Here is a 20,771-nt window from a genome sequence, read left to right as displayed (position 1 = left end):
ACCTTGTTCACTGATCCATGAAATGAGGTAGAGTTCAAATGAAAACTGTCTGACAGATATAGAGACCTTGCAAGGTACGAACATACCAAATATAGTTATCCTATTACTTATAATAAGAGAGAATTTAACATTACAAAAAGTCTTAACTATTTTTTCAAGTAGTCACTGAACCATGAAAATGAGGTAAAGGACATCATAACATGAGGCATCTATATACAAAGTAGGAAGCATCCAGGTCTTCCACCTTCTAAAATATATTAGCTAACGCCACTGCCACTGTCGAATCACTATCCCTATGTCTATCTTTCTGCGACAAAAGTCGTAGGCTTGACATATGGCAGGCAGAAACTTTAACAAAAGGCAAACAAGGGATGAAGCATCCAGGACTTCTATCCCATGAAATATAAAGCTTTAGACAAAAAAGTGTAATATGTAGTCATCAACAGAATTGTCAACCTTCAACACTTTCTCAAAAAATCTCATATACAAATAATGAATAATCATGATATAAATAAAAGTATTTATTAAGTCTTCATCTTCTTCTGTTTATTTTCTTTGTTCTACAACAGAAAAAAAATAATTGAGTATTTTTGGGGTTCACATTACATTCATGCAGTCAAAACTCTAATGGGATTGGCTTGATAGCTATATAAGATGTCATTAAACTCTAATTGGACTGGCTTGATAGCTAGATAAGATGTTATCAGACTCTTATGGTACTGACTTGAATCTATATAAGATGTTATCCCTACTTTTGACAGCATAAAACAGTCATTGAGGTGAATAATATTTACATCTTATCCATGTACATGTCAAGCCATTTATCAATGAAATATATATTTAGATATTTTTAAAATAACAAAATGATGTGCTTGTGTATAGCCACAATTTTCACAAAAAACATTTCGAAAATAACACAAATTGTGCATGGTTCTATCTGTTCTAAAAATAGCAAAGAAAGGCAATATATAGATTTTAGATTTATTTTCCTTTGTCCTAATTGTAGTTGAACCAAAATCAATTAAAGAACCTTAGTGAGCACGCTCACATACCCCATGTCCCCACATTGTCATTGGAGAAATTAAATAAGTATAAGAAAAAAAATTGTATAAGAAAAAATATTGAATAATAATTTCCTGTCAATATACATAGTATGTCCTTATTATCTACAACGATGCTTCCTCTCAATTCATCAACAATACTCTAACCCCCCTCTAGGGCACTATTCCTACTAAGCTAAAAATAGATGTTATGTAATTGCCTAAGAATAGACTAGATACCTGCCTGCTGAAATCATTGATAACAGATACATTGTATTGTGTATAAACTATAATTTAATAAATCAAATTTCCTTTTATACACAACACAATTTAAGATATATGTTTTATTATTAAAATATCAAAACATACTAAAACTACAACTAAATATTAAAATAAACTGTATCATAACAGTACATATCTTTCTACATTGTATGACAAACTATATAATACATTATTGGCTTTCTGGGGGCTACTCATTCACTTAAGAGAATTGAAATAAACATTTCAAACTATTCAAAATATGAGAAAATAAATTCAAAACTTATCAAAATATGAGAAAAATAAAAATAAGCGATTAGTAAAAAATGTTCCTGGGGCGATCCCCAGGAATGAACCTATGTGTTTCCTGGGGCGATCCCCAGGAATGAGCCTATGTGTTTCCTGGGGCGATCCCCAGGAATGAACCTATGTGTTTCCTGGGGCGATCCCCAGGAATGAGCCTATGTGTTTCCTGGGGCGATCCCCAGGAATGAACCTACATTCCTCGACAGGAATGAACCTAATTGCTCCTGGGCGATCCCAGCGTAGTAAAAATACTACTTAAAATACAATTTGTTCCTCGACAGGAATTAACCTATCTGATGTATTATTGAATTGGGGGAGTATGATTCCCCTGGAATTAAAAGCCAAATGAAATGAGTTCATAAAATGAAAGAATGAAAGCCCCCAAGAAATAATAATGCTAGCAAATACAAATGTTAAAAAAAAAAAAAAAAATTACATTAACAATACAATAATTTCAAAAACAACACCTTTCTGTTGTGCTTTAGAACGTATTTGTCCTCTTAGCAAATAAGTTTGGTTGGCAGTTGGAAGGCATCAATGAGCAATTGACTTTATTTTACATGTACCTTCGGTAGTGAAGCGCTAGAAATTGACTTTATACATACATGTAGTTAAAATTCTTGCGTTTAATGTTTAAAGAAGTGTGACTGTAGTTCTGACACATTAACTATGAATGCATGAATCAAGGTATCGTCCTCCTTATATATTCCGGTGCTATATAGTTCTGAAGTCTGCATCAAGATATTGCTATCCTCATATCTAGTGCTTAATAGTTCTGAATTCTGCATCCGAAAACGATAGGTTAAAATAAACAAAAGTTGAACTGTTGTCTAACACATTATACTATATATGAAGGCAGGCATCAGGGTATTGTTTTCTCATATATAATGGTGCTATAAAGTTCTGAAGTCTTCATCCGAAAAACGAAGGTTTTAATATCTGTATCTGTAGCTGTATTTTTCTGTAAAATAAAAAAAAGAAAGAAACAACCTGGGAAGTCTTAGTAATCCTTAAACAAGAGGGTCTAAGTGGAAATACTAGCTGAGTTAAATATAACACATTAATACATAATAAAAGATAATATGACCTGTGGAAATCCACCAGGCGTAGTACAATACACATAAATAAATTAACCTGTGGCGATCCAGCAGGCGTAGTACAGTATACATAAAGATAATGAATGATCTGTGGCGATGCAGCAGGTACAATACGACCTGTGGTGATCCAGCAGGTGTAGTACAATATACATAAAGAGAATGAATGACCTGGAGCGATCCAGCAGGTACGACCTGAAATATAATATATATAACTGTACTGTATGAAATGTAGACCTGGAGCGATCCCTGCATGTGTGGAGCAATCTAGACTAAAGATATAAACATGATAAATACTGTGTACTACATGTACTATGTGCTGAAATATAATACCTATAAAATAAATACATACATGTATGCATTACTATACTGAGAAATAAAGAGAATGAATGACCTGTGGCAATCTAGCAGGGGTAGTACGACCTGTGGCGATCCAGCAGGCGTAGTACAATACACATAAATAAAATAACCTGTGGCGATCCAGCAGGCGTAGTACAATACACATAAATAAAATAACCTGTGGCTATCCAGCAGGCGTAGTACAATATACATGAATAAAATAACCTGTGGCGATCCAGCAGATGTAGTACAATATACATAAATAAAATAATCTGTGGCTATCCAGCAGGGGTAGTACAATATACATAAATAAAATAACCTGTGGAGATCCAGCAGGCGTAGTACAATATATATAAATAAAAAACCTGTGGCGATCCAGCAGGCGTAGTACAATACACATAAATAAATTAACCTGTGGCGATCCAGGAGATGTAGTACAATATACATAATAAGAAAGAATGACCTGTGGCGATCTAGCAGGCGTAGTACAATACCCATAAATAGATAGAATGACTTGTGGCGATCCAGCAGGTGTAGTACAGTATACATAAATAGAATGACCTGTGGCGATCCAGCAGGTGTAGTACAGTATACATAAAGAGAATGAATGACCTGTGGCGATCCAGCAGGGGTAGTACGACCTGTGGGGATCCAGCAGGCGTAGTACAATACGTACAATATACATAAAGAGAATGAATAACCTGGAGCGATCCAGCAGGTACGACCTGAAATATCATATATGTAACTGTACTGTATGAAATGTACACCTGAGGAGATCCCTGCATGTGTGGAGCAATCTAGACTAAAGATATAAACATGATAAATACTGTGTGCTACATGTACTATGTGCTGAAATATAATACATATAAAATAAGTACATACATGTATGCATAACTATACTGAGAAATGTCCATCTTGGGAGATCCTGGAATGTGTAAAATAATCTAGTATAGAGATAGCAAATAGAATAGCGATATGAACATGATAAAAAACTGTGCTTCGATTCATGTACTATGTGCTGAAATATATATACATTTAAATTCATATAATTCTTAATATACCGTACAAAATATACACCTGAAAAGATCCAGGCCGGTTGTGGAACACTCAGGAATAAATATAAATATGATAAAAACTGTGCTAAGTGATGAAATATCATACATATAAAATAAATACATATGACTGAGACATTTCCAGGAAGGTGTAGAATAATCTAGAATGGAGATACATGTACATGTAGCAATCTATAATAGCAATATGAACATGATAAATACTGTTGCTTCTGTACTACATGTAGGTGCTGAAATATAATACATGTACATATAAATATAAATTCATACTATATGTACGAAATGTTAACCTGAAGAGATCTCTGTCGGTGTGGAACAATCTAGAATAGAGATAAAGATACCGTGTGATACTATGTGCTAAAATATGAGACATTAATACATAGTATTACTTATTTATATACATGTATGTATCTGCTGTCATTACAAATGTATGTTTTGCTTATCACTAAAATAAAAAAATATTACTTATACTTAACAAAGGCAAAGTTTCCACCAATACAATACATTCAGTTGCGTATCCTTAAGAAGTTCAGACATATACGTGCTTGAGTATACGTGTCCTCGAATCTCCATGCTGCTCTTCACACCCTCCTCTGCAGTAGTATATGATAAACCTGTATACTAGTATCTGGTAAACCCGAAGTGTTCTGTATGATCTAAGCGTTCCCTCAGTGTCCTTGGGCTAGTGTTGAAGAACTGCGGAATTAATACATTGTAAGGACTAATCTGGAACTATATATTCTACGTTGAAGCAAAGTGTCCACCAGAGGCAGTGGTTCTGCATCATAACCATAACAAATCGTATATATATCATGTATCACGATCACTGACTCCTGATCCTGGGCGGTAGAAACATGCTTATCGGCTGCTTATCAAAGAAATTAAGCATTAAAGGCAAATGGAATGTGTATACTGATATAGCATGAGTTCAAACGTAGTGTTTATGGAATATTGAATGCCGTCGACATAGCGATAAAAACTGGCGGGCATAAAGTACGGGAAACTTGTAATGATACTGACATTTTGGAAAATGCTGACAAACAATTATTTATTAATCAAGATGTGTATTAAATATTGAACGAACGTTTACACACTTGGTCTACTCAATCGTGGTTCTATTCCAATTATCGTTATTGTTTACATACATGCGTTGCATTGTGGGATCGCGCACTTGAAAATGCTGTCATGGCCGAATGTCTCGATATCGAAATAAGGTCAATCAGTCATCTCATAGCGTGAGCTGGACATCTATGTTCTTGTTCTCAACTCTACAAGAAGAGTTAATCCAGTTTCGAAATATTAAAGATCATAATACGATTATCTGTGTTTACCTGGGCGCGTACCCATAGCACGCACTTGGAAAGTGATATTGAAGTGATAATAATACTCCATCAAATGAACAATATCCAATCACTATTCCAAAGAAACGTATATCCATGTCAATATCCGTTAACATAATAAAAAACAATTTCGAATATGGTTCGAAAATAGTAAATAATAACTGATTGTAATGCATCAAATACAACGATGCTTCCTCTCAATTCATCAACAATACTCTAACCCCCCTCTAGGGCACTATTCCTACTAAGCTAAAAATAGATGTTATGTAATTGCCTAAGAATAGACTAGATACCTGCCTGCTGAAATCATTGATAACAGATACATTGTATTGTGTATAAACTATAATTTAATAAATCAAATTTCCTTAAGTTTTCACATTAATGCAATGTTTACCATTTAGAACTCTAGCAAAAATATATTCCTCAATTAGCTCCAAACTAGGTGTCAATAGAATAACTTTGAAGATTTTCTTTTGCTGATAACTTTTGGGCTTTTACATCATGCAATAATGATTTCAATCAATAAGGATCATTTCTGCAACAAGAAATTCTTTTTTGACTGGTACTTTTAATCATAGGCGACATATCTTACCTTTGTAAGAACTTATACTTTCCAACTGAACGACGTTTTGTATTCCATAAAATCTTTATTAAAGAAGAAGTACAGTAAACTAAGAAACTATTGCTTTTTTTTACATAACCAACAAAAATTTCAGATAAATTATTCTGATTTCAAGAAAAGCTGAATACAGATATATGTATTAGATAACACAATGAGAGTTCTTATTATCACAATACTAACCTAGTTTTATTAATCATAACCTCATAATAATGGATGAATTTGCAGTATCCATGAAATACTAACTTTGATTTTTCTTTTCTTTGGTGGATGTTTCAATGAGACATCTTTGACTGTTCTTTTTTCATCTTCTATGTCACCAAATTCATAATCTGAGTCTGACTTATTTTCTTGTGTGGTGGAGGCATTCAACCTTTGACCTTCATCATTATCAAGGCCTGATTGGACATCACTTTCATCTTCTTCAAAATCCTCAGCTAAAGAGCAAGTAATCACTCAGTTTTCTAGATATTCATTACTCTTAACATGGTGCATTTTAAAAACATATTTGAAATGATTTTCAACTGTGTCTGATCAAACATTATATATATTCCAGCCTTTGTTAGTCTTGTGTGTGTTTTTTAAAATTTGGTTCATTTGTATGTTTTGGAGTGAAATGTGGCGTCCATTTTTCTAAACTAGTATACATTTAAGGGGCCATCAGAACCCTACCTCGCTGAATTGAAGATCCATTGGTGGCCTTAGGCTATTTTCTTCTCTTTTTAGACTTTTACTTTATTATAAATATATTTAGATAAATAGTAAGTCCTTGGTACAGAAAATATAGTTTAAAAATATAAAACACAAAAAATGACATTACTATTTGGTAACATCACAAGTCATTACTACTAATGATAACAATTCTGTCTGATGAACTGTAGGAGATGCGGTTAAAGCGCTAACAGAAACAATGTTCGAATTTTAATGTGTTTTTTTTTATTTTATATTCTTAAAATATGTGTACATACCTGGGTAAAGGTCACTGAAGTCTTCCTTGTCATCTTTATCACCATGGTTACTGTCATCTGCATCTGACATCATTTCTGTTTCTGATAGATTCTGTTTCTGTTTTGGTCTGAAGAGAGGTTTGTAAGTTTCACCGGTCTTTTGACATTCTTGCCCTGTTTAGAGACAAAAAACAATAGTTATATTTACCTTATTGCTATGTGGGAATCTGCAACACTTGACCCAAGAATTTGTGGAACTTGAATTATTGACGTCATTCTTGTGTCTTCTGACATTTTACATTTTTTCCTGTGACGTAAAAAATTTTACGGAAACTCTGTAGATGTACAATAGTAGGGAACAAATAGCCATAAGATGTATTGTGCTTTAGTTGAGAAAGATCCTTAATCAAGTTTATTTGAATTGCTGTGCTTTCTTTTAATAAATTGTATAATTTGAAAGAGGTAGGGCCAAATTGCCGAAAAATATTTTCACAGAGGTGCCACTTTCAAAAAGTGCTGACAGAATAAAATTTCCTATAAAAACAAAAAATAAAAAATGCTTTTTGTCAGAATAATAATTCGATTTACATATATTATGATATGTGTGATCAATAGTTAATTTAACCCTCAAAAAAGGATGAAAGTCCAATATGCAGAATTTCGGGTGTTTTTAGGTGGGATAAACAGGGAATCCCCCCAGAAGGACATTTCAAACCAAAAAAAAAGTTATGTTTTTTATGACTTTTTCCCTCATAAATGAAATAGGTTTAGTGTGTCCTTATTACATAAAAAACAACTTTTTAAAAAAAAAATTGTAACATTGCTAAATTGTACCAATATAGCTCCTTAATAAAGAATATATGGTTAAGCATCGCCGTGGCTCAATCAGTAGACCTCAGAACTACTAATGAAAGATGGATTTGAAGAAAGGGTTCGAATCTCACTCAGAAAATTAGCATTTTTTGTGTTGTTATATAGAATTTTAATGTTTCTATCATATTTTTTCGGATGTTTGCTTAATTCATAGAGTCATTCTGGTACATTTTGACTATACAAATGTATAGTTTACTAGTATATCATTTTACATGTATTAAAGAAAAAAATAATGTATCGCTTATGTGTGCATTCCTATGACTGTCCATAGACTTACTTTCTATTCATGTGTTTACATTTATTACATATGTTCAAGGAACAACTGCCGTCAAACTGACGTAGGTGCCTGTACATAACTAATAACACAAGAATTGATTATAAAGCAATGAAGCCCAAATGTTGCGGGTGCAATATACACATAACTTAAAATAAGGCCATTGTATACAAGTTTCAAAACAACACAAACAATTTTTCGAAACCTTTTTTGAACATGATATTATATGTAACAAATGCAGTCAACAGCAATTCTGTCGCCAATTCACAAACTGTGTAGAAACTAGTACTGAAATTTTTACCAACGTCCCTGCACTGGTACCTAAATCATCAGAAAATAAAACAACACAACAGAACATATCAATTACACTACAAATCGTGATTGTAGGTTAAACATCAAGAAGCTGTTGCATCTGTATTACAATGAAGGGCCGATTTGTTAAAATGCCAGAAAAGGCAATATAACATGTGTTAGTAACACAGGGTGATCTATGACCAACTGATGTAAGATGTTAAAATATATACATGTATTATCTTATCTTATCTTATAGACGATAAAACCTTAAAAGACCAGGATAAATACAGAGATACATATATTCAGAACGAGAAAACAAGATTTGAATTTGTTCGATATTATTTGGCTCCTTGACAAGTTACGTGGTATGGTACCTTGCATAAAGGATGTAGATAATAAAATAAAATAAATATTAAAAAAATCAATAGTCTTGGCCTTGTGTTTGTAGGAATACCTGTTCAAGGTATGAAAATAGGTGATGTGACATATTTTCATATACTATAACTAGCCTTTTCAATAGTCGTCTGGCGCGAAAAGGACGATAACTCAATTTTAGAATTTATTTTTTTGGAGACGGTCAATTTTCAGAATTCCATGTTTGATCATCACGATTTTTTCTTTGGCTGTTGAAAACAGAACTATTGCTGCATTCTTTGACAATAAGGTATATTTAACAAGGCAGTATTATCAATGTATTATCGTGTTATCAATATATGTTAGAAATGTTAGATACCTGAATTATTTGTAATTTTGGCAAGGACAATTCATCACGTCCCCTGAAAACATGATTTTTGATTTTGTAAAATATCACTTATCGTCATCTCCGGGGGGCAAACCAGATTAATTTCCTGATGATCTTTACTACAACATTCTGATTGTTATTAATTGCTACATATTACTGCTTTTTTTGTAAATCTATGTTTGTTTACATTATCAACAAATGTGAGTAACATTCTAGGTCGAGTTGTCGTTCGTGGTGTATAGTTTGTTCCAAACCATTAGTTGTTTCTGGTACAGGTTGGCAGTTGTTTATCAATAATAAAGTTATTGCAACATAAACACACGTTATCTTCAGTGTGTATGTGTGTTTTTTCTTTCTTTCTAATTAGTTATGATTGTTTATAAAAAACAAAATGTTTTTAAATACATTTGGAAGACAGGATTGTCATGTAATTGTTATTTCCTTTGTTTAAAAATAGAAATTGAGTGTTTCTATATTTAACGATTTACATGACACTAATCAGTACATTTTTGTTAAATTATATAGGTATTGCTGTATAGAATTCATTTGTTAAAGAGAATTTATTTATATATGTTCTAAAATTCAATATTTGCATCGTTGCTTATCATTTATAACCTTTGTTGAAAGACTTAATCATTTTAGAAAAGTTGTTTGAAAATATTGTTGCTTAAAAAATTCCATCTGTTGTTTGATTAAAAGCAGTCAATGGCGCTTTTCTAGGGCTGCCTACGCTAAAACTGTATATGGTTGGTGACAACATTGAATGATTGAGATGTTTGTGGACTGACATTCAGTCTGACCATCGGAAGCTGTGCTCTGCCGAATGCGTGCTTAATTATTGGAGTCATTCAATGCTACATATCTCTGCTTTAGGTCTGCATAATAAAAATTGTACTTATTGAAAAAAATATATTGTTTTCATTTATTTTATTTAGATAGCGCTATCACATTCGGCATCCATCGTATATTTATTTATCAGTTGTCAAATTAGACCAATCTGTGGTCTGCATCCCCTGCATAATTTATCCTTTTACATACATGTCAGACCCCACTCCTTTATTTCTTTAATGGCTATCAGTTATTTGGTGGACACCGGGAATTGATTCCCAGTTCCCTCCCGACTCCTACTTCACTCCATATTCTGTTCTTCTGCACTCTTATTTTTCCATCAGCAAGAATTATCCCTGTTTTAACAAACTTTTCTCACAATTAAGACCACCCTGCCTCAAGCTTTTGTACATCAAATTCTCATTTCTAGTTCTCTCATTCCATAGTTCCCATAATTCTGTCCAACCCCTTAAAAGAGTGACAATGACTCGCACCCATTATCAACCCATCATTCGACAAATTATATTAAACTACCTGATTTGTCTCCTAAATGCAAAAATTACATGTCAGGCTTTTTCACCTTCTATTCTAATTTTACATTAAAAACCCAAATTTAGATGAAAAGGCTACTATAATTAGTATGTATCGGGCTATCTAAAACATGGTTTATCTATCTTATCGAATGAAAAAAAAAACCGGCAAATTGGCCCTACCTCTTTAACTGAGCAGACAATTTCTTTGACTTTTAAACTACAGCTGAAAAATAAATATGTTCATGTACATAAACATGATGTATTGCTTTTCAAGGTTAGAGCAGCTGGTTTTCTAAAGAGTTTGAATAACTTACATCTGAGTAAAGCTTTCTTGAACCTTCTGCCGTCAAGATGTTTCTGTATATGTTGTGGAGTATTATTAAGATGTCGATATGTCAATGTACAAAATAACTGATGGCTGAAAAAAAGAACAGATGTAAATTAAATTATTAAAAAATATTTAAGAACTGACAACTTCTTGAAGATGCATTTTGTTTAAAAAAAATAATTGATCAAATCATGATTCTGGTTTTCCTGCTTGAATTGTTTTACATTTTGTTAAATTGTTGTATATAACTATACAATATGCCATATAATGGATTTTGGAGGACATACAAATAACAATAGTTGCTTAAATCTTATTCATTTGGTCTCTGGAGGATAGTTATCTCATTAGCAATCATATAATATTTTAATATTAGTATACAACAATATATATCATATTTACATAATCATTGGTAATGTGCCATTATAAAGATCCTTCATTATTATCCTAAACCAATAGGTCGGAGTGACTATTTTCTGGAATGATGTTATCCATGGTATATCCTTCTAGATGCAACCGTAAACAAAAGTTTTTTGTTTGAAGTTTACTTGAGACATGACCACTGGTACAATGTAAAAAATATGTAAGTGTATCTAAACATGTAACCCAGAGTCAGGTTACAAAATTCATTTGACTAGCAGGTCCAACAATGGAAGCTGACTGCCATGGCGATTTCCAAATAAACGGATCACATTATGTAACCAAATGAATCTTAATTATTAATTTAATATCAAACAGAAAACAATAAACTTGCGAAAAAGATGGTATACTGTAAACATGAGTTTCAAAAATTAGTACACCATATTCAAATTTCGACACCAGTAATACTAACATGACTAATCCATTGATAATGTCTATTCTGCATGATTTATATTGGTTTAAAATTGTATTAAATACATCCTATAAGAATATTAAAAGTCCTACCTCCTACTCTTTTTTATACTCTTTGTAAGATGCTGTTTCTCGTACTGATAATTATGTTTTTCCAAAAGTTTTTCAAATTTCTTTCCTTTAATGTAACTTTCTAGGGCATCTAGACGACAAGGCATTTCATGACCTGACAGTTCACATCTGATCTGAAATATACAATTAAAAGTTATCAAATTGTGGTAAACATATTAAAGGGAACTTCGCAAAAAAATCAAAAATTGATATTATGTCCATTCTGTATAGAAACGCTCAAATTCATAGATATTAAAGTTTTATTCTGCTAGATAAGAGATCACCATCGATTTTAAATTTAGAGTATCAATTATCTGCGTTCGGCCATTTTGTCATCTTGTCCGATTTGAAACCACGATATGTCTTAGGACCTAAACAACAGTAACCTGATGTAGTCGTAATTGCGTGTCGATATCTTGTCAATCGTACGGTTGATTTATCCGACTAGTTAACTAACTTGATACGGAAAATTTTCTTATTTTTTAAAAATAACCATGGTCTGTTATTTTTAAACTGTTAATATTGGAAATAGTTAAAAAGTCAAAGTTCAATTAATAAATAAGTGTTCCGTGAAATTGAATTGCTTTCGAAAATCTAATTTGTTCAAAATTCTTTTATGTAATAAACTTTATTCAAATAAATTTGGATCTTCTCTCAACTGATCACCCGCATGGCTAAAGGTATTACTTCCAAATGTATTGTGAGGGGTGTGAGGTGACACGTCCAGGTATTCAAGCAATTTCCTGTCAGGCTTGTAAGTTCATGCATCATTTCACTTCTAAGGGTATTAATCAGTGTACACGGCCAATAACTTATAACTTTCCATTTTGAACTATTAGGTGTATAATATACATCTCTGTCTTGCGTGTCCGAAAGTGATATAATATACTAGTCATTACTAAACGCATACGCTTGGCATACGTATGCCAACAGTATGTAAGAGAGCCAATTTGATTTAAATACAGGTCGATATATAACTTGCTTTGGCTCATCGAAGTTATGGACATAGACAAATCACAGATTTATATATCAATCAGATTGTTCTCGAATAAAGAAAGAAATTCGTCATCATCACAATTGTTCCGACATGCATGTAATAAATACGCAACTGGGCGTACACAATGATCCCCAAGGGATGTGAATATTTTCCAGGGAAAACTATAGAGTATCAAAGTTTCAAATCAATTTCGGGATTTATTTTCTTTCTTGATATTCAATGACAGCAATTTAAAGAATAAACTGCTTGTCCGCTTTAGCGGCCCCCACTTTAGGGGTATTCTTGGCAGTTAAAACAGACTTAAAATTCGTTCTGTTTTTTTTTAAACATCGTTGGTCAAATATCTAAAGTATTATACGTTGTGAGACGAAGACTTTTTTAATAAGGACATTCCCGATTATGCATAAATTTTGTTGTTTTTCACACTTGAAAAGAATATCTTTTTGATTCCATTCCAAGAAGATCCTTTAATTTCCTAAATTTTTTAAAACATCTTTTTTTTCATATAGCTGAAGTATTCATGCGTTGTGAGATTTAAATATTTTGATGAGAACATTTATTCCTAAATAGGTAAATAAAGATCGCTTTGGATGGACTAAATTATATAATTGCAATTGTTAATGATCTGTTTGAAATATTTAAGGTTGCCGATTCTAATTCAAAATAGTACAAATTTTAGTTCATACACTCGTGTTTAGAAGGCTATTTTTATTTATAATGAATTTAATCAATTAAAATATTTCAGTATTTTATCGTTACAAAAGTAATCAGAAGTCATAATTCATTTAAAAGTGATCTTATGCAAAATCTAAAAATATACAACAGCTATCCAGTTATTGTGCGACCTTATTATTCCCGTTAATTAATTTAAATTCTTTTTTTTTTACATTTCTGTGTCTAAAACTATGACTGATTTCCGCCGTACAAGCAAGTGAACTTTTTTGCTGGAATGAAGCAATAAGGTCAGGATACAAACATGCATTTTTTATACGACCGCAAAAATTTTAATTTTTTGGTCGTATATTGCTATCACGTTGGCGTCATCGTCGTCGTCTGCGTCGTCGTCGTCTGAATACTTTTAGTTTTCGCACTCTAACTTTAGTAAAAGTGAATAGAAATCAATGAAATTTTAACACAAGGTTTATGACCACAAAAGGAAGGTTGGGATTGATTTTGGGAGTTTTGGTCCCAACATTTTAGGAATTAGGGGCCAAAAAGGGCCCAAATAAGCATTTTCTTGGTTTTCGCACTATAACTTTAGTTTAAGTAAATAGAAATCTATGAAATTTAAACACAAGGTTTATGACCATAAAAGGAAGGTTAGGTTTGATTTTGGGAGTTTTGTTCCTAACAGTTTAGGAATAAGGGGCCCAAAGGGTCCAAAATTGAACTTTGTGTGATTTCATCAAAAATTGAATAATTGGGGTTCTTTGATATTCCGAATCTAACTATGTATGTAGATTCTTAATTTTTGGTCCCGTTTTCAAATTGGTCTACATTAAGGTCCAAAGGGTCCAAAATTAAACTTAGTTTGATTTTAACAAAAATTGAATCCTTGGGGTTCTTTGATATGCTGAATTTAAAAATGTACTTAGATTTTTAATTATTGGCCTAGTTTTCAAGTTGGTCCAAATGGGGGTTCAAAATTAAACTTTGTTTGATTTCATCAAAAATTGAATAAATGGGTTCTTTGATATGCCAAATCTAACTGTATGTAGATTCTTAATTTTTGGTCCAGTTTTTAAATTGGTCTACATTAAGGTCCAAAGGGTCCAAAATTAAACTAAGTTTGATTTTAACAAAAATTAAATTCTTGGGCTTATTTGATATGCTTTATCTAAACATGTACTTTGATTTTTGATTATGGGCCCAGTTTTCAAGTTGGTCCAAATCAGGATTCCATATCAAGTATTGTGCAATAGCAAGAAATTTTCAATTGCACAGTATTGCACAATAGCAAGAAATATCTAATTGCACAATATTGTGCAATAGCAATTAATTTTCAATTGGAGTTATCTTTCTTTGTATAGAATAGTAGTTGATAATATATGTTGGAAATTTGCCAGACATGACTATGATGTCATTTTCTATTTTTATTTGCCAATAACTTTATGTAAATAACTTCATTGGAAATTTGCCAATATAAAATGTTGCTGATGAAGTTTTTTTTTATTGTTTTATACAAAAAACAATGTATATTCACTTTTACTACCAACCAATCTTTACCATTCAGTGATAACAAGCACTTTATTTCAGGGTTGGCAAAGTATTACCCGCCCGGGAATTCCCGGGTGGGAAAACCTGGGTTTTCCCGGGCTGGGCAATACTCCCAGAAATGGGTAATACTGGGCATTACTGGGCAATATGATTTTTTAAGCTTATTTTAACACATAATAGTTAAGACTTGGTGTTATTTTATAGTATCACAGCTAAATATATACTTTTTATACAGATAACCATTGAGTCATTTCTAGTAGAATGAAAAATTAAATTTCATTCTGTTCTTCATTTATCATGTTTATTCTATATATGTAAGCAGAATACAAGATTTGCACATTTAAGGATACCTTGTTTATCAATAATTCCAAGCATTGTTTCAATAACCCAAACTTTGATAAAAATGCATTTTTTAAGGGAATTGTTATTTTAATTGTTGTACATTCATATTGCTAAATAAACACCCTAAGGGGGTCATGCCATTAACATTTATAGAATTGAAAGGGCTGATTATTGTTACATAAACAAATCTGTGTTCTAATCTAAATAATTACTTATTAATTAGTGACAGTACATATACATTATTTAAATGTATTTTTTTCTTACTTCTTAATAAGAGTTATACTTATTTGAAAACAAAATTTTTTTTTGCTTTATATTTACAGTTTGACCAATCTAGACAAATAAAACAAGTTATATATATCTCAAATATATTACATTTGTGTTTGATCACTGAATCCTCTATAAAATTTAGACCAGTATTTTATATTACCCATTATTGCCCAGTATTACCCACTAAAACCCAGTAAAACCCGGGTTTTCCCAGTATTTCCCACTGGGCTGGGCAATACTCATAAAACCCGGGTTTTTGCCAACCCTGCTTTATTTTACATTTTAATATTTTATGATGTATTTAAAAGAGTAGTTTAATATTGTTGCAAACTCCATTAGAAATTTGAATTGATATCAGTTTTGGAAAAAGGGAAACGGGGATGTGAAAAAAGGGGGGGGGGGTTAAATTTTTCTCATTTCAGATTTCATAAATAAAAAGAAAATTTCTTCAAACATTTTTTTGAGAGGATTAATATTCAACAGCATAGTGAATTGCTCAAAGGCAAAAAAAAACTTTTAAGTTCATGAGACCACATTCATTCTGTGTCAGAAACCTATGCTGTGTCAACTATTTAATTTTAGATTTAAAAAGTTTGAAGAAGAAATCTTTAATTGATTTGTAAAATCTTGACATTTGTTTTGTGTAAAAAAAAACCATGTAATGTCAAAAATTTGATCACAATCCAAATTCAGAGCTGTATCACGCTTGAATGTTTTGTCCATACTTGCCCCAACTGTTCAGGGTTCGACCTCTGCGGTCGTATAGAGCTGCGCCCTGCGGAGCACCTGGTTATACACTATCGATCATGTCAGACTGTTTCATATGTTTGTTTAAAGTATTTGTAGACAAAAAATATCATAAAAATGTTCTATTGTATGATTTACTTTTATTATTAAAATTCGTTTAAAAAAATCCACACGATCTTATTTTAAAAGTTGCATGGGTTTCACTTATTTTTCGTTGGTTAATAGCTACACCAAAAGTCATCGATGCACTTTAAATCACGTTATCAGATGGTTATCAAAAAGACTTAAATGAGATTAATTTCACTCCCGGCATGCACAAAGACTTAAACTACGTCACATAAGTCAGGAAGTTTCAAGAAATAAAATTAATAATTCCCAATTTTCTTCTTTATTAGTTTTCATATCAAAATAAAACTTGGTGAATATGTTTTTTATGGTATTATGAACATAATAAGATGAAAAGTGAAAAATCGTGAATTATCCCTTTAATATTCAAAGAAGAATATTGTATATAAAAACATTATCATGGGATTTGCTGATTGTGGTGACCTGTAATTGTTACTTTTTATTTCATTTGGTCTATCATTGGCAATCATACCAAATCTTCTTTTTATATAAGTAGAATATTCAATGTATTTAAAAACATTCAACTTAATAGTAGAATATCATATTTAAAAAAATAACATTCATCTTTGGTCAGGTTGTTGTCTCTTTGACATAATCTCCATTTCCATGCTCAATTGTAGAGCATAATATTGCACTTTTATACATAGAATATTGTATTTTAACAAATATTTGTAGTAGAATATTATGTTTAAAAACATAATGCATAGTCATATAGTCATGAAAGTAGAATATCGTGAATATTGTTTTAAAAGTATTCATTGAAGAAAACCGGATTTATAAAATTTCATAAAAGAATTTAAGAACAATCTTTGCATAATTGTAATACTTTTTTGAAACTCATATCTTTACAAGTTTATAGAACATGCAAAAATTGGAAAAACAACTATTTTTTTAACAAACAAAAATCATTTAGAAGCTTAAGCTTTGTTAAAATTAGAATAAGAAAATAATTGCTTAGTCTTTAGATTTCTATGTTGTGTACATGTCTTGTGTACTTATTTTTCTGTTTGTCTTTTTCTTTTTTAGCCATGGCGTTGTCAGTTTATTTATGAATTTATGAGTTTGACTGTCCCTCTGGTATCTTTCGCCCCCCCCCCCTTTTTTTTTTATCAAATAACAGCAACATACATAACATATGGAGGCACATGTGTAATATTGTTTTTGGTCAACAGAATATTGTTATAATATACATGATACATGTACATGCATACACATGTATGAAATAAATTATTTCGTAGTGTAATAAAGGTATTTTATATTTATTCTTTTGGTATTTAGCTGAATTGGGTCTTCGAATGACCATTTATTTGCTCCGAATAACCTTTTAAAGTCAAACAACAATCAATTTTTACTTAAGACATCATTTTTTTCAAATTATAATGTCAAAGTTTGCAGGAACTTGTACGATTTTACGTAATGGTATACAAATTTGCATACAAGTGTTAATATGGGGACAAAGTCCCCAATAACAGTAGAAAAATAAGAAAAAAAAAAGCGGGAAAATTTCCCGAATTTTTCATTCTACTAATCATGCTAATGAACTCAAAATCGTTAACTTTGTTTTTCAGACTTTTTTAAATCCCTGCATTTGCGCAGAAATCTACTTCCTTTTTCCGGTCTTGTATGCATGAGATTTTTAATAAAATATATATTTATCAGTCTAGTAAAATATAGGATTGGAACTCAATACCAGTTCATTTTTAATATGGGGACAAAGTCCCCAATAACAGTAGAATAATCAATAAAAAAAAAAAAAAAAAAAAAAAAATCGGGAAAAATTTTCCCGAATTTTTTATTGTATTAATGAATTCAAAATCGTTCAATTTTTTTTATGTCATGTTTTGAATTCCTGCATCTGCGCAGAAATCTACAATGTACTTCCTTTTTCTGGTCTCGTTTGTATGAAACTTTGAGTAAAACATATATTTATCAGTCTAGTATAAAATAGGAAGGAACGCAACACCAATTTCATTTTTATTAATTCCTTGATATGAAAAAACGTCACCTGATGATAGCATTTCTTTGTTGACATTGCATATGACTGCATAACTTAAATAACGTCACAACTAAAATCCCTAACAACAGAACCAAAATCGGAAACATTACGATATTTCCGTTTCTTTATATTAACAAATATTTAAGTTACAAAAAATAATTCATACAGACTTCGTCCCCATTTACAGGTAATGCCTGATTTTGGTTCTGTTGTTAGGGATTTTAGTTGTGACGTTATTTAAGTTATGACATCATATGGCAATGTAAACAAAGAAACGCTATCATCATTTTATACTAGACTGATAAACATGATAAATATATATTTTACTCAAAGTTTCATACAAACAAGACCGGAAAAAGGAAGTACCTTGCAGATTTCTGCACATATGCGGGAATCCAAAACATGACATCAAAAAAAATATTCCCGATTTTTTTTTTTTTTATTATTTTTTTTGATTTTTCTACTGTTATAGGGGCTTTGTCCCCATATAAGCCATATAAACATGTTTGAATTAAAAAAAAACAAAAACATACAGACTTCGTCCCCATTCACAGGTAATGCCTGCCTCATATTATGTCTATTGGGTAAAAAGCACTCTTATAAATACATCTGAATTTCAAAACATAGGTTATCTATGAAATGAAACTTTCTTATCTTCTCTTATTAAAAAATAAAACAATTATAAAGTGTTGAAGAAAAATTGTGGCCGAAATGGTACTGTGGCCGAAGTTGTTGTATGGCCGAAACGTCTTAAGAGCCGAAATGGTCATCTTCGGATTCCTGAAGTTTTGTTGCATAACTGTAGAAGTTTTTTAAATGGTTAGGCTTTGGCTTAGGCAGTTAGGGTCGAAATTTCTGTTTCTATCATTGACGATGTCTTTTTCAAGTGTTTCTATATCCCTATTGGGAGAAATTAGCAAAAAAATATTCTGTTTACTTTTTCCCTATTTTCGAGAATTGTGAATGTGTTGTATTTGTCTAAAATGATTCTCAAATCGTCAGAAACTATCTTGCTCATGTTCAAATTCGTTTTCATGGAGGCTGACATCTTTAATTTCAATCATAGCTTCCGCTTCCGTTTTTCCTTGACAACATGTAAATCAAAATGGCGGCATAAGTAGGTTTTATTTGAGTTTGTGCATTTCATACAGAAACAAACAAACCTGTCTGCAATGAAATTTAATTGTTCATGACCAAAACTAACAACATGAATTATAAAACTATCTTTGATATCATCCCATCAAAAGTTTTCACTGCATTCCAATACTGAAACTGTCCAAAATGGATATTCCTGGTTTATACATAGCCATAGAAGAGCCACTGAGGGGGCTAGGACCTTTATCGGGACTCCTGCATTCGGTGTTTTTAAACTCAGGATTTTGGGATTGACCCTCTCAGGATCCGGGAATTCTTTTTTTCAGATTTCGGAATGTCGGGATTTAAATTTATAAAAAATTGGGACCTCAGGGTGTTTTTAAGCCCTGGATTACAGGCCTAGGATCAAGACCCCTCCTACCCCCTCTCATAGAACTCCCCAAAAAAACCTATGTATATAAATATTTGCATAAATACAGTCACAATGTTTATCACATATAAAAAATGCTTGCTGCGGAACCGTAGCTCTTAGGTCCTTATGTTATTATTTGACTATTTGTGGACCATAGAGCTACAGATTTTTCCTATTTCAAAACGTTCGGAATTGCGACCCAGGTTCAGGTCGCACTTATTTCCCAAAAATTTATTGTTTATAATCAATGCAAAGCTTGTCAATATAAATAGTTCGTTTCGTTAGATATTTTTCTAGGATATGACGTACCTATTTATGTTTGAATATTCATTTCCTACACACTATTATCTAATTATTCCATTTGTATACATTCTCTGCCTATTTTGTTGGGCCATATTGAATCTCGTCGTGACGTCACGAAAAACAAGAAAAGATATTTAGTATTTAATCATGTTGTATGGCTGAAACTTCTTAAGAGCCGAAATGGTCATCTTCGGTATCCTGAAGTTTTGTTGCATAACTGTAGACATTCATAGGATTCAGTGTAGGAATTCCTATTCTTTTGTTTTATAGGGTTCTGCTTCTTCTGTTTTATATTCAATAATAGAGGTATTTACACTTGTATGCAAATTTGTCTGGCATTTTGTAAAAGAACACAGGTTTCCGTAAACTTTGACATCATAATTGAAAACATTTCAGTTCTGGAAATCTCTGAATTCGTTAACGTTAACAAGTTTGGTAACAG

The 20,771-nt window shown here is 31.7% G+C and overlaps 2 protein-coding genes and 1 long non-coding RNA gene across 8 annotated transcripts in view; 1 reads left to right on the top strand and 2 right to left on the bottom strand.

Moving 5' to 3' along the window:
* Positions 1-508: 508 nt before the first annotated feature.
* On the bottom strand, positions 509-19,596 carry LOC143064183 (surfeit locus protein 2-like). The gene is made up of 6 exons (XM_076236837.1): positions 19,457-19,596; positions 11,807-11,958; positions 10,872-10,975; positions 7,035-7,187; positions 6,313-6,503; positions 509-560 (listed from the first exon to the last, which is right to left on the bottom strand). The coding sequence occupies exons 1-6, from the start codon at positions 19,565-19,567 to the stop codon at positions 525-527; spliced, it is 747 nt and encodes a 248-aa protein (XP_076092952.1). The 5' UTR covers positions 19,568-19,596; the 3' UTR covers positions 509-524.
* On the bottom strand, positions 1,370-5,812 carry LOC143064184 (uncharacterized). The gene is made up of 2 exons (XR_012975198.1): positions 4,573-5,812; positions 1,370-2,565 (listed from the first exon to the last, which is right to left on the bottom strand). It is a non-coding gene; the product is annotated as an uncharacterized LOC143064184 (long non-coding RNA).
* The window catches only part of LOC143064182 (axonemal dynein light chain domain-containing protein 1-like), a 43,795-nt gene continuing 42,584 nt past the window's right edge, over positions 19,561-20,771 (top strand). For all 6 annotated transcript variants that reach the window (XM_076236834.1, XM_076236833.1, XM_076236832.1 and 3 more), the window contains exon 1: positions 19,561-19,636. The gene's annotated coding sequence lies outside the window, so the exon portion shown is untranslated. The remainder of the gene's footprint in view (positions 19,637-20,771) is intronic.

The sequence above is a fragment of the Mytilus galloprovincialis genome, chromosome 2 (assembly GCF_965363235.1).
Source record: "Mytilus galloprovincialis chromosome 2, xbMytGall1.hap1.1, whole genome shotgun sequence".
In the NCBI taxonomy this organism is placed as follows: Eukaryota; Metazoa; Mollusca; class Bivalvia; order Mytilida; family Mytilidae; genus Mytilus; species Mytilus galloprovincialis.
This window is presented reverse-complemented; position numbering and strand designations above follow the sequence as displayed.